Source organism: Lepisma saccharinum, chromosome 1 (assembly GCF_977018435.1).
Source record: "Lepisma saccharinum chromosome 1, izLepSacc3.1, whole genome shotgun sequence".
NCBI classification, from domain to species: Eukaryota; Metazoa; Arthropoda; class Insecta; order Zygentoma; family Lepismatidae; genus Lepisma; species Lepisma saccharinum.
The window spans coordinates 127,978,269-127,994,154 of NC_139229.1; the positions used below are offsets into that span (position 1 = coordinate 127,978,269).

Sequence of the window (15,886 nt, forward strand, 5' to 3'; positions counted from 1 at the left end):
GGCTTTGTCCTGGCCAATCATCAAAATAAGGGACACAAGCATCTTTGAGCCATGAAACCACACTTTTGGCTGTGTGACAAGGAGCCCCATCCTGCATAAAAAAAGATGCTTCACTTTTTTCAAAGGACACTTCCAAAACATCATTTAAGAGCTCAAAATAGGAGTACTGATACATGGTCTGGTTTTTAGGAAGAATAACTAACTCTTCTACACCACCATAACTAAAGGAACCCCAGACCATAATACTGGGAGGGTGTTTTATTGTTGGATGTGTGTACTGAGGAAGGGTGGGATCATCACCGGGAGAACGGTACACTCGCTTGGAACCACTACCAGTAACAAAGAAAGTGGCTTCATCACTCCACAACACTTCTTTCCAGTCATGAACAGTCCAGGTACTGTATTTCTTACAGAAATCCCATCTTTTCTTACGATGCTTCTCTGTAAGGCCAGGTTTCGGGCGAGCTCTGTAACTGCGTAGCCCTAAGTCATCATGGATCTTCTCCTGAATTGTCCGGAGGGAGACTTAAAAACAACTTGAAAAAGAAAAAAAATACAGATTCAGAACAAGAAATTTAGTGACAAGCTAGTAGAATGTTATTGTACACAAACATGGTTCCCAGTTTCAAATATGAAAAAATTGTTTTCTTGCAATTTGTTTGAGATCGTCATTTTTTAGGTATTTTATAAGAGAAAAATTTGGTACAACATATGCAAGCATACCTGTATTACTTGTATATGAGTTCATTATTAGACCAATATTTAATTACTCATGCATAAATTTAAATTTTATATACATTTTTGGCATATTATAGTGTTAAAGTGCAATTATATGTGCATCCATTTTTGTGGTTATTTGTAATTGTTACATGAATCTTTTATTTTTCCAGGGGCATGTTTGACAAGGAAGTGTAATGTGATCTCTGAGGAAAGCACCGTGTTGTACATCGACAATGGTAAGTTAAGATATATTGTTGTACATTTTGGATATTGACGTGGCAAAGTGGTAATATTATGAGTATAGAGTTTGTGTGTGTGTGTGTACAGGCTGATGCACTACTGAACAGTCAGAGAAACCACCGTTATGAGATGTAGGCTTAATCATGTCTAGTGCTAGCACATATCATCGTCCATAGAAATGACAAATAGCAGTGGCGTTGTGTGCGGTTCACATACGGGTGTTCACAATAAAATTTTTACACTGAATTCAGATTTACTCCTCTCCCTTGTAACTTCATCTTCAATTGAAAAAGTGAGATTAACAGTTCTTTCAACAATTTCCCCTAAAAATCACGCTGTATTTAAAGTAATACAAGATTTTTTAATACAATTAATACCCTTTTAATTACGTTATTTATAATTAGTAATGGCTAGTCCAAACTAATTAGTATGACATACAATCTCAGATATGTATGTACAAAGCAAGGACAATACTACCATATTTCGCAATCTACTTTTTATTACACGGACCATATATTAAACCAACGACATTCATTCAGCATTGAAAGCATGTGCATCGTTAGTGGATCCGAGAGGTGGTCGGGTCCTGCCAAGAGTCCGGATAAAATGTATTATGTGCAGTGGCAGCGATTGGGTTCCAAAACTAGGGAGGCAAGGTGCAAAAGGGGGGTGTGTGTTTACTTTCCCTTGGTACATAAGGTTTAGCATAGTGTAGGGGCAAAAGTGGCAAAAAGTAAGGGGGCCAACTGCCCCTGCCCCTACTAATCGCTGCCACTGATTGTGTTTTATCTGATTATTACCCAGCACAGGTTGCTTCATAGTTATGGATTTACTTCCATTTTTTTTACTGATAAGATACTTAGTCCAATATGACAAATATGTAATATTAGGCTTATCCAAGAAATATGTCGGAAAGTTATAATTTTTTGAAAATTTGAAGATCTTCAGAAATTCAGTCGATGAACGAACGCACTATGTTACACAAAACAGTTCATATCTCAGAAACTATGTGGAGTATTGTGATGATTTAGGTATTGTTGGAGAGAAGAAGGACAGCCAGCCCTAACAGAAAATGACTGCATTGCCACTGTTACCTTCTCAGAAAGTAGAAAAATCTTTAAAGAAAGTAATATTTTGTGATTAAAAGGACACTCCGCTTCAGGTAATTGTTTGATGGAGAGTGCCATGTTTTACCAGAATGAAAATTGTTACACGGCATAATCAATGCATGTCAAACATAATGTTAAAAAAATCAAAGGTAATATTTTTCATAGTAAAAATATCACGTGTTTCAGTATAGGGTGTATGAAGCAATTTTCCACTCCCTTACAGCTATATTTTTTTTAAAAAAATGGCCCAAAAACACTCTCAAATCACCACTAACATGAGTACATATAATAGTATTAGAAATGCTGAATAAGTGGGAGAAGCATTTTCTTCATGCTCATCCACTTTTAGTTCACAGATATGGTATTAAGACCAGAATTTTTGTTCAGAATGCATATGACCCATGGGTCACTCCATACCAAATGTGCAGCACTGGTTGCTTGATCACTTTTAAAATTTTCAATTTTTTTGTTGTTCTAACCTCTATGCAGGGGTAGTCAAAGCAGGCATTATTTTTTAAAACTTGACTTTGTTTAAAAATGGTGGTCATTTTTTTTTTGTTTGTTTCCTGACTTTGGGTATTTGCAGAGAGTTGCGATAATTATGATAGCTCAGCTAAGAGAAATGATAGAAAGCTGTGGTAAACAACATTTTTTTCAGTACATTTCAAGCATTATTTTATATTGCGTGCTTTTTGCAACATCTCTAATGAAAATGTCTGAAATTTAAGGCCAAAATTTATGTTCAATTTTGAACGAAAATCAAAGTTTAGGATTTTTTTTTAGTATGGAAGTAGTATATCATCACAGCTTATTTCTTTCTTTCCAAAGTTTTTGGCAGAAAATAGTTCAGCTATGCTGTACGTATAACATACATTTGAAGGAGTTTTTTGGATGAAGGATGAATTTCCCCCTGTTGCAATTTTGTTATCAATCTCAATTTTTTTTAGAGGTAATTCTCAGCTACACTTTATGCTGTAAATATAATTTTTTTTTAGTTCTCCCATCAGAGATATAGGGGCTAAATAGTTTCCGAAATATGACATGTTTTGGTGCGTTCGTTAATTTATGAAAATATTCAAAAAATCGTAACTTTCTACATATTTATTGGACAAGTCTAAAATTACATATTTGTCATATTGGACCAAGTATCTATCAGGAAACAAATTGAAGCAACTTTTTGTCCTTCAATTAGGTGATTTCATGTGGAATAACAGTATATAAGATATTTGGGTATTATACAGAATGCCCCCCCTGCCCACAATAACTCTGTTGTGATACTTATGATTGTATAAGTCAGTGTGACATTTGCTCATATTCCTTCCTTCTCTCCTGTTTCGTATTTTTCCTCCTAGCTTCATTTTGCCATGGTTCAGACAGATTGATTTTTGACCATTTAAAGCAGGGGTTACCAAACTTCTTTGCTTCACGGTGCCTGTAGCGTTTGAAGATTTTTCCGTGGGGCCCAAGTCAGAATGTAGGCGTATAAAACATTTGCTACACTCAGTTACTTGTAGGGTAACATTTATGTAGGCCATAGAGCCCCATACAATTATAGTTACTAGGAAAATGCACGTTGATTTAATGTAAATGTAGTAAGCACTTTCCTTTGCAATTTAAGTTGGTGAGAGTTATTTTCTTGGCACAAAACATGTTGAGTTCTAAAAAAGGTTACACAGTCTGAATGGACCTTAGGCACACATGCACAAATCATATAAACCTCGAAAGATATTATGTAACTCCTGCAGACTAGTTTCTAAAGAAAAGGCGCTCGTCACTATTCCGTGAATTTTAACGCCCACTGAGAGATAAAATCTGCCAGGTTTGGCAACTTCTCGCTAAAGTTTGCAACTATGTAGCTAGAGGCCTGCATAGTCTGCCTTTTACCTACCCACTGCCCGCTTGCCCGCGAGGACAGGTATACCTGATCACCTGCCCACGGCAACGAGTCTACTTGCATCTTTACCCGGGTTATTGGTCTTCAAGGCACTCTGGGCTTACAAGGTAACTGGGCATTCAACAAGACCCAGGCACCTGCAAAACCTGCTGGAAGGAAACAGCCCTCCAGCAGCGTGTCGCTCCAGGTGTTTCATCACCACGTGGACGGCTGCAGCCAGTGTTGCCTACTTACGTAGCTACTAAATCCTACGAAGTCCTAGGAGGAGCTCTCTCCTCCAAGGAGAATTTATATACTTAGCGATTTCAGTTCAGCGTAAGCAGTTTTTATCTTATTGCCAGGAAATGCATGCAATATTACAGCTTCATTTATCTAAATGAATGATCGAGCAAACAAAAATCTCCTCACTGAAAACTAATTGTTTTTCATTGCATGGTGCCTTAACCAGGCATGCAGTGGCGCAACCAGAGGGGCAGGGTGCATTGCTCACAACCTTGGATGGAAATTAAGTCTAGCGGAGGGGCCAGGGTGGGGGTCAAACATTAAAGTACAAGAAAAACCAGACTAGCAGAATTTAAGAGTAGCAGGGCTAAAGGGTACTTAAGATGGAATTAATTTTCATATTTTTCTTGCATTTTCATTCCAGATGGCCAAGGGCACCCCTTGATTTCAAATTTTATGAAAGTAGAAATATATTATAAAATATTATACAGTCTCATCAAGTTCAATGCCGTAGCAAAGGGGTAGCGGGAGTCGGCCCTGAGCGCCGAACGATCTAAGTGAGAAAAGTTTTAAAACAGAGAATGCTATGGCGGCCCGTGATATTATTTGCTATTAATGTTGGTTTGTTACGAGTTGGATGAATTGATTATGTAATACGTCGCTCCATGTGAAAAGAAAATATTGTAGATGGAAATTTTACATGCCATATGTCTGTACATTCGGAATGCATTTATCATGCACTTTCTTTCTTTCAAAAACAGTTTGTGTGCTTGTTTTCCATTATTAGCTAATGTGAAATTGTCGTGTTGAAAAAAATATTTCTAATCCTCTGTTTCAACACAAATACGTGAGAACCGACTTCTACCCCCTTTTTGCGTGATTTATGAGGATAATAATGCCTTTCATGCTACTATATTACTATTATTGTGATTGTTGTTGTTGGTACGTTTATCCAAGTACTTGAAACCCCCCCCCCCAAACAAGGGTAACGGCAATTCCCCTGGCTGGCTACGGCCCTGGTGTTCGCAGTAGAACAGTGTGTTGTTCGACTCGCGACCTCAGCGTCGAACGTGACGTGTTTCAGTCCTGCCCTATATCACTATACAGGGTGTCATTTTAATGGCGCCCACGGACCACAGATTCGTATAGAGGACATCAAAACACACAACATTTCTCAGTAACATTTTTCTCGTTGGTGCGTCGATTCGACGCTACAGCCGTTCAAAAAAGACCGTTTTGCCGCCTGGATGCTGGCAACCTAACACAACATTTGATCGTATCTGTGACGTCATTTCCTACGGTGAAACAGCACATGGCAGGGTTGCAAGGAACACGCAAATTTTGTGAAAAATTACAAACTACCAACCACATTATTAGCTGTAAAACAAAGCGAGAAACGCGTCCAGTAGACCGAAAATCATAGCCTACCAGCCAGAAGATCAGCAGTCATCTCAGGGGAAGGGGAAATTGAACCAACGATATGAGAAATGGTACAAAACGTATTGAAAATGAAGTGTCAGTATCGAATTTTGTCTCAGCCTACATGTCAAATATCAACAACAATAAATGTTATTGGACTTACAGCTTACATGTGGCTGTTTACGCCCAACTACATGTCAAATATTTGCAAAGTCGTTGAAAGGATAATATCTACAGGTTTGTGTCCAGATGCCATGTGGTACTTTTGTACTGATAAGGGAAGTATCCGAGGTTCACGTTACATTACGGCTAAAACACGTACAACCACAGTGACAATTTTATGATGAATCAGTAATGAATGTCCTGTTCACAGCTGCAACTATTACATGTGTATCCGGTGCATGGATAAACAAAGTCGTAGGAGAGCTTGTATTACTACTACATATATCCCTGTATTTTCAACGATTTTTGCCACTTGCCTCATAATGCCCTGAATATACATTATATTAGCCTATGTGTTGCTTAAATTTCGAATTTTGAGTTCTTTCATTTGTATTTTGTCATCTGTTCTGTTTCATTGTGTCACAGACAACTAGTATCAGAAGGACGAAGTGGATAGACTAAATTTTAGATGCCAACTTGGTAACTAGATTTGCAAATATTTGACATGTAAACTGAGGCAAAATTCGATATGACCACTTCCACTTGAGTTCTACTTTATTTCTACCATTTTTCGTATCGTTTGTTTACTTCCTGTTAGGTTACAGAACGTGTTTTCTCGTTTTGTTTTACGGTACATAATGTGGCTGATTGTAGCTATATCATTTTTCACAGAATATGTGTGTTCCTGGCAACCCTGGAACGCATTGCTTCACGACGGGATATGACGTCACAAATGCAATCAAATGTTGTGTGTGGTTGCCAGCATTCAGGCGGCAAAATGGGCTTTTTTGGGCGACTGTAGCGCCGAAACTATGCACCAACGAGAAAAATGTTACTGAGAAAAGTTGTTTGTTTTGATGTCTTCTGTACGTTTCCGTGGTCCGTGGGCGCCATTAAAATGACACCCTGTATATACGTATGTTGGTTGTTTACGACATATACTTATGGATCCTGTGCCACGGAAAACCTATTTCAATGTGTGTGTGTGTGGGGGGGGGGGGTAGCAACATTCGTAAATCTCATTTCATTGGTGATGTGCCTTACGAAGCTTTGAGTTCCCTTTTTTAAGTAGTGAAAATCTATTGCAGTTGGCAACACCGCAGAACGGTGTGGACCAGGTGCAGTTTCTACTCGAAGCTACTACGTCATGCAGAGAGAGGGGTCTGCAGTTGATGGAAGGAACGAACTGAGACCTACTAGGTATCGTAAGACTGCAGGTACCCAGTGGGTCTACAATGCCTGCCAGGAACGATCTGGGCAGGTGGACAGACAAGCTGCTCAAGCGAGGGTGTTGCGCAGGTTGCATGGCATTTCAGGAGCAATGTCTCGCGAACGGGTCTGCTCCAGGTCTTGTGCAGGCCTCTGTAGGTAGCACATTCCCTTTAGAGTCCCCTGAGACATGCCTTGTATATGCTGCACTCTGGTGCCAAATGTAAGAAGTATTGCCGCTTGCATCATGGTTGGCACAGCGAAGTGAACATGTTTGGGGTATAGTGGCAGACAGCCCCTTAGCTGTCAGTTATATGCAACATGCACAGGAATTGTGTTCCAAGCCCTCCATTGAAAACCGTAAGAGTCAGTGTTACCAACTATCTAAAGTCGTTTTCACGTTCAGAAGACACAATGATCTCTCATGGGAAATACGAGCACGCTGTTGTGAAATTTCTGAATTTACAAATTTAGCTTAAGTAAAATCGGTACCTGCAGTTTTGCATGAAATTTTGTAGAGAATACGATAGTGAACACAAAAAACTGGTAACTTGCTTACATAATTTTAGATAAATTAAAAATGAAAATTTTCTGTGAAAACACAATTTTTACATTGTTTTCATTCCTAACGTTGAAACATGCCGTAAAATTGAAGCATTCATTATTAAAAAAATTGACACTGTTTTTTAATTGTCATAGCTGATGGTGGTACTCAGAATTTATCAATACCTTAAAGCATATTTGCATTAAAAAATATTCAAATAAAGTATGTGGAGATTTTTTATATTCGTGCAGTAGAAAATGTTGTCGCTGGCCATTTTTTGTTCTGTGATTCCAAGTAAAAACTTCCAGCGACAAAGTTGTGGATAAAATAATGAAATTATTTTTTATAACCACTCAAAGGTTCCCAGAAATATTACTTCCATGCATTTGGAGTTTCTTTTTAACCCGAACCGCGTGCGAAGTAAGGAGACGTTGTATGGCCATCTTGAGCTGGCTCACCGCAGCATTCCGGCTAATCACCACCAAGTTTTCGAGTTGTTATTTTATTTCCATTCAGTAAAAATATGAACTTCATGCAGTTTGTTATAATAGAATTGAAATTACTTAAATTTAATAATTGACAATTATTTCCAATGCTGCTGTTGTGAGCAACATTAGTGCTGTGGCAAATACACATTGTTTTTGTTTACATTACTCTCGACATTAATACTGAAATGAAGATCACCTTTCAGTTTCCAACGTACACATAAATTCATAGACACCATATTAACCTTTGAAAGGCTTTCCAACCCGTGACAAAATATGGGGCTTCAAGATAGAAATATGACATGCCTTGCTTGAGTCATTCACGTCTTATCAGTTCACGTGGGCCATAACTCATTTGTTTGTTTGGGTTGCAACCCATGTACCAGTTTCCCCTTACTTGAGTGAGAAATCTGCTTTGGTCTCTTTAGACTTTTTCCCTCTCTCGAAAAAGTGTTTTCAGTTGTGTGAGCGCTCAGTGATTTTTACTTTTTTAAGTGATTTCTGAAGTGTCATATTCGTGCATTACACTTGCGTGTGTAGTGATCGCAATGAATCATAGTAAAAAGGGTAACTGTAACATTCACGGTATAATATTAATATTAATAATTACATATAATTATCATTATATATACAAAATATGTAACACCTTCATTGTGAAGGAAGGTCATCATTTCCCGGCGACATGAGCTAGCGCTGTATTGGCAACACTGTGCGGTTTCTCCATAAGCGCCGCTGTGTCTTCTGAACGTGAAAACGACTTTAGAAAAGTTATCAGAGGTGAAAGAAGTTGTGTCAGAGTAAATTGTGTGTATATATTCGAAGATCAAATTATTTTTTCAAATATGTGTGTGTGCATTTAATATGTACTTAATTTAGAACAAACAGAGTGGTCACATACTCATGCAAACATCATCAGATGATGAGCTTGCAAATATGTAACCTGTATTGACAGGGACACTGCTGAGGTACAATGGGTAGCAACCTCGCACATGCGTGGGCCAGATGAGTCCCTTACAAAGGAGATTCACTGCATGCGAAGATCGAGTACCAGGCAGAGATGGAAATGTGCAATAATTATCGTAAGTCCCAAAATTTCAGTTTTGGTGTATTAAAAGTCGTTTAATGTAATTAAAAGTAATACAACATGTAATATACAAATATATTAGGGGAGGCCTAGCCTCAAGGGATGCTTCGCAACTTAACTGGAACTGGGCCACCTTTAGAGTCTGTATTTGTACCTCGTTTGCTTGACTGTGAATGACTCTTTTATGGTTAGAAACCTTTTGAATTTCATTGTATGTGTGTGTGCTCCTGTTCTGGTCTGATTGTTACTGGTTTTGAGCAGATTCTTGTGCCCCTTGAGCGTAGGCAGTGGATTATGGCATTCTTTGTGCTCTTGGGATGGTTTGATTTGTTGTGTAAAGTATCTTACAGTATATGTTTGCTTTCTGTTCAAAGATGGTATTTGATTACTGGTCTATCCACTAGTACTTCCAGGAATGGCAGTCATTTGTTTTGTTTCTTTTTCATAATGAACCTTATTAATGGCATGAATACTGTCAGGAATGAATCACATAGGGTTTAGCGGGACCACAGTACTATACAAGGAAGAAAATGGGAAAATGAGTTCACACTTTCATTCGAACTATACTGGCACTTCCAAATAATGTTGTTGGTTCACAATTTGTCCTTGTTTATGAATTCGTAGTAAAATATACCATTGTGACGAAAGAATCACGTAAACATGGCCTTGCACTGCATGCTTTTATGAGGGAGGGGCAAGGTGTATTCTTTGTTTTCCACTGCATGCGCTTTCATTTTATTTCAAGATTGTATTGAAAACTCGACATTTCATCACTGGTAATGACCATGTCAAACAACTCGGCATTATGTATAAGATTAGAAGAAATGTGAAGCCAACATGGTTTCTTGTCATGTGTCAATATTTGAGGCACCATCTTCACATAATGTTGTTTTGTCTTGGACCCACATGATCCATGGAATCAAATGGCTCATTTGATCTGTAGAAGAATGAGGAGTCGATCTATAATCCAGAGGTGTTCATACTCCAGAATACTTTTGTGGTTGAAGGAGGGCGAGTCGTGACGATGAGGGTGAGGGCAGGCGATCAGGGTGGGGGAGGTTAAATTAAAAGGAACACCTGTATAACGGGTTTCAACAGGCATGTTTCGACACAGGGAACATGACGAGGGAATAATTTTCTTTGAGTAACAGTTGATTGCACTTACTTTCTGGAAAGTGTAGTGTTGGGTTTGGATTTCCTTCCATGCCAAGGGATAGAACTATGCACTTATTTTTTTTGGAAATCATTTGTCGAAATATAATAATTACAATTATTACCATCATTACCAACCAATTGTACACTGTCACATGAGTGTCTCGAATGAGATGCCCACCAAGTGCAGTTTGCCTCCTATTTACATTACATTTATGTTTTTTATGAGCAAAAGTAATGCAGAAATATTGGGAGCATTCTTGAGAATAATGTAATTTATTTTCAAACCGTTGAAAAATCTAAAAAAAATAGATGTGGTGGGCCTGCAAGTCCCCTCACCCTTTCCCCTCGGTAACCTAGGGTTAAAATTGTATCTTAACCACTATGCAATATGTGTGCACTGGGATTGGCCAATATCTGTCTCTTCGCTGCTACATCATTAATTTTTTTACCTAGTTGTAAAATATGTCACTTCAAATCTATAAACTCATAACAGTAACTTGAAGTGAAATAGGTTAGCTGTAAGTAGTGAATTGCCAAATGTCTGGGATTTTGACCGTCCATTCTTAAAAGCCAGCTTTTTTTGCAACCCAACAGAGCAAACAATCGCTCTGATGTAACTTGCAGGGACACATGGCAGGGTTGCCACTAGCATCACTTGTTAAGAGAGACGACTTGAAAACAACAACCTGGGAGTGTTACCTGAGCAAAATACAAAGAGAAATTATACTTGCAATGTTGCGAATTTCCAATAAATGTGGACTGAAATCCGAGACTTCATTCTAAATTGTTTCCATCGTGTGTTTCGAGTATCATGCAATATCAATAATTTCTTTATTAAACAAATGATGCCACAGAACATTGTTCCATTGAGGCATACATACATTTTGTGCATTACATATATTTGTGTATAACATAATTACTATATAGACTGACCTCTCACTCCTTTCTGCACGGAGCCAGTAGGGCTCTTTTGAATGATTGAAGTGACATATTGTCAGAGGTCGGAAGTAGCACGCTACTTGCAGCGGCACTACATTTTGAAAATTGTAGTTGTAGCGGTAGCGAAGCTACAAAATTTCTGTAGTTGTAGCGAAAATTTCGCTACAAGTTAGGTGATACTTAAATTGAGCTAGTTTCTGGTGGTGGTAGTTTCAAATTGCCCTTTGAAGAGACGGATGTTCATGAATCAAGACAAGATAGTCAACGAGACATTTACAAATAAACACGAGACCTAGAACAAGACAGGCATTTATAACTCTAAACGAAACTGAGACCGAGAGTGCCATGTCTCATCTTGATAGCATCCTTAGTGGTGAAGCTGTAAACAGACCAATCAGCATGTCGGTTTAATGAGATGAGGCAGCTATTTTGCAGTACAAAATTGAATATGTATCGTACTATTTCAGTATGTGATATAATGTTATTTCCTTGTAATCAATTATATTTAAACTAAGTATTGAAATTTACTGTGCAAATGATGTAATCTTCTACAGTATAATTTTTCTTATCTCCACAAAATTATTTGATCACAATTTGTAATGACTGCACACACAGAAAGGAAACTCAAACTGAAATTGCCTTATGGAAAGTGAATAAGAACAGGCTTTATAAATAAAGTGAAGAATGTGAGAATTGAATACCTTAATCTCATTCTTATTTTGCATGACAGGTTATGGTAAATATTAATAAATATAAGTTTAAAATGTATTTGTGAAAATTTGACCAGTATCCTATTTTAGAAGCTTGACTTGATGAGACACTCACACTGCAGAACTCTTTCATTTATCTTGCATCTGAGCATCAGGTATATTTAATAGAACAATGATCATTACAAAGCATTTCTTTCACTATTGCTGCTTCTTCCATTATTTAAATCTGTACAGATTGTAAAACTGCCTCACATGTTGTTTCTCTGTAGGCTACTCGCCAGACCCTGTGGCTGAGTGGTTAGCACATTGCGCTGCGACTCGAAGATTTAGCTAATCTTGGAAAGCTTCATTCTTCACTGTTCATAAAACTCCCTGCAACACTCAAAGTTTACTCATACAAAGAAGATAAGACTTCATGATTGATACATATAGACAAGATTTTTTGTCTACACCAGAGGTATTAGATAGTTTTCATGCTATTGCAGGATGCACTGTCCATACACTTTTTACCCTATAGATTTCCTTCACTACAGTTGTAGCATTCAACCTTTTCCTCAATCTCATCTTGATTCATGGCTATACCTGTCTGAGAACATACACAGCTAGCCAGATGATGACCAGTACCACCCCTCTCTCTACTTAACATATGTTCGGAATGAACACTTAACATATTTTCGGAATCCATCAACCTCTGTTACACAAAACACTACTCCCCTTTTATAGCAAATATGACTGACATGTATGTCAAGATATGTATAGGTACTTCAAATTATTTTTTTTCTTTTTTCAGCCTCGCATTGATCCTTTGCAGTTGCTAAAATGCCTAAGTGTACTTTTAGCACCAAATGGTGGAATCAAGAGCAAGGAGGAAGTTCAGAGACTTGCAAGGTAAGTGTTTGCAATAATTAATGTGCTGATTTTAAGTTTTTTTTAAATCCCACATCTTCTTCCATTTAACAAATCATCAGTCTTTTCTCAGTTTAAAGGCTGATGATTGTTTCAAGTGTTTATAATCTTATGCAGTTGATTTTTTTAATATATATAATATATATAATACAGAATGTTTGTTTCACCCTTATCGTAGTGATTTTCACTCTCTTGTCCTAGGCTGTAAAATCCCTGTTCCACTACCGATCATGTTATGTGTGATAGGCCTGTCGATGAACTATTGCACAGCATCAGAGCTTCCATTCAGCACAACTTGATTCAGTTTAGCCCACTCGTCCTAGCTAGTTTTCCAAAGTTCGACAAGTGTCATGGCTCGACGTTTTGGGATGTTCTATTTTAGTAGGCCAAAAGCAAAGAATTTCATAGGCGATGCATCTGGCGATTTAACAGGGATCTATCTGAATGGAATAGCTTTGATACCTGTCTCCTGTTCCATATGAGCCATGTAGGCCACCGTTGGTTTTACAGTATGGCAAAGGTAAAGGTAAAGTCTTCCCCTGTGCATAGCACCATGCCATGAAGGCGTATAGGGGGTGTGGGGGTAACGCCCCACACTTTCTTGATCCGGTCGTGAGTGGGGGTGATGTGATCAGCATCACGCCCCTGACCGCCTTTACCCCCCAGGGTTTCCCCCAGGTACCCATGTTATTCGATGCTGGGTGGGCGCCGGGGCCGCTTCCACCATTAGAAAAGTTCCCGGATTTGAACCGGCCGGGGATCGAACCCGGGACCTTGAGCATGGTAGTCAGACGCGTTACCGACTGAGCCACCGCGTGCTGACCTTATTTTGGTAAATGTGAACTTTGGCTAGCTCATTGCCATACAAAGCAGGGGCATGTGGGGTCTAACACATGCTGTATATTGTTTTTTAAGAGGGAGGTGGAGTTTGGAGAAGGTCGCCGTGGAAAGCACTTAAATTTAACATGGGCTTTTTTGCATTTTGTTGAATATAACGTTTTAGGACAAAAATTTGCCGGAAAACATGCAGTAGATGTGAACTTCCTTTATGGAACTTTGAGTACATGACACATTTATGCAAATTCAGTTTGATAAATGTGCACAAATTTCATTATTTTTTTTTCAATTTCCCATAACGAAATACGTAAATAAGCACAGAATGGTTATACGATTTGTGGGCAGCACCAACGAAAATGGCCATTATGATGCATACTAACGTAATGCTCAATCCTTTTATAACTAAGGTAGGGAGGGCTTTTCTTCCAAAAGTCACTTGCACGGCCCAAAATGATTGTTTAAAAATGTCATGTATTATCGACGGCAAAAGATACGGCCGCTTCAGCCGAATTTCATCCATCATAGTTTGCCACTTGGCCACTAGAGTCTCTGTTGGAAAATTGCTTCAGGCTGACGGGGAGGGCTAGTCCACGCGGGTGTTTGAATCCTCTGCACAGCTGGGTTCCGTCCCCTCGTCAGAATGTCCCGTAGCTGTCACAGCTTGAATTATTGCCTCTTTCCCAGGCAAGAAACTAAGAAAGCAGGAAGGCCATGAGTTTGTGTATGTTTGAGTGTAGAGAAGCAGAACATATTTACCGTGAATTGGAACCAGTGATACAGTAACTTTATCTCGACCCCTACTGCCAAGGACGTATTTAGGGGGGTCCAGTAGTCCCAACCTCCCCCCGAAAGACTTACCAAGTACAAAAAATTAAATAATGAGATTATAAAATAACTTCAATTTAGTAATGAAAATAAGGTTGTTGTTTAATCGCAAATTGTTTATTTCCGCAAAAATATTGGAAAGCAATACAACTTTGAATTACAGTACCAAAGATGATTTATGCAAGAATTATTACTACTTATAATAATGTGCAAAATATTACCAGGAATTTTACTTTCGTCAACTGGATCTAACATTTTTTCATACTCAATAACCCTATATTCTTTATCTCTTTGACAGTAAATTCCTTGCCAGGGCAGTTTCAATTTTTTTTTACAAATTTTGCCGACCTTAACTACACGTAAGCTAGATAATGAATACGTGATGTTATACTGTATCACTGTTGTTATACCACCTTCTTACCTATTCATGTTATAAAAATATAGTAATTATTTTTATATAATTATACTTATTTTAATTTAACATTATTATTATTATTATTTTGAGACATTACGTTACGACGCTGCTCCGAAATATATATCTAGATACGTGCCTCGTGTTCGATTTGAATAAAATGTAGAAAAGGCAGCGAGGGTGGTAGCACTTCCTCTTTTTACATTTCGATAGTTTTACCTCACATGTAGTACTTTGTGAGTCAACGTGCAGATAGGAAATACGTGTACACACACACACACACACACATAACTGATGATTCGCAAAGGAACTTCGTTAAATTCCCATGCTTGTTCCGCTCACAAATCACATCCTCTCCAAATTACAATAGCCTACTATTGTTGCTTACATATATGTGTGTGTGGTTCCTAGAACTTCACTATTTCCAAGCATAAACTTGATGTGACTCTTACAAAACATTTGTTTTTGGAGTGGAAGGATCATGAAAAGGTCTACTGTTTCTTTGCAAATCTTCAATTAATCTAAAATTTAGTATAAAAACAATTTTGGCTGACTTGTTTACTTGAGATTTAAAGACAAATTATTAATTTGAATTCTTCATTAACAATAACAAAAGTGACGTAAAATGTAGAAGGACAAGACTCTTGGCTTGGTTGAGAATGACATTAGAGATGTACAGGTTAGGAAAGGGGAGGGAGAATTCCATCTTCTTCCTCTTAAGCACGAACCCTGCCTCCTACATTCTACATGTCCATTCAAAATGTCATCTTAGTTTCAGATATTTTTGCCTCCCATATAGCGTAATGGTAGAGATGACCCTCATAATGTCAAAAGGTCCCGAGTTTGGTACCTGGTGGACGCCCAATAGTTCAATCCCACTATAAATGTAGGTCAAGTCCCGATTAGCCTATCTATACATAAAGAAGACTTACAGAAACTCAAACGACCGGCATAGGGTTGACGGCACTTGGTGCAGTGAGAGAGATCCCCTTTGCCAAATCAAAATTAGGAAAC

The 15,886-nt window shown here is 38.2% G+C and overlaps 1 protein-coding gene across 3 annotated transcripts in view; it reads left to right on the forward strand.

Annotated features, from left to right (window-relative positions):
* LOC146001122 (uncharacterized) overlaps positions 1 to 15,886 on the forward strand; it is a 204,358-nt gene that overhangs the window by 25,281 nt on the left and 163,191 nt on the right. For all 3 annotated transcript variants that reach the window (XM_083138422.1, XM_083138423.1, XM_083138431.1), the window contains exons 2-3: positions 891 to 956; positions 12,683 to 12,780. In XM_083138422.1, the coding sequence (XP_082994548.1) occupies positions 954 to 956; positions 12,683 to 12,780 (101 nt within the window). In that variant the 5' untranslated portion in view covers positions 891 to 953. The remainder of the gene's footprint in view (positions 1 to 890; positions 957 to 12,682; positions 12,781 to 15,886) is intronic.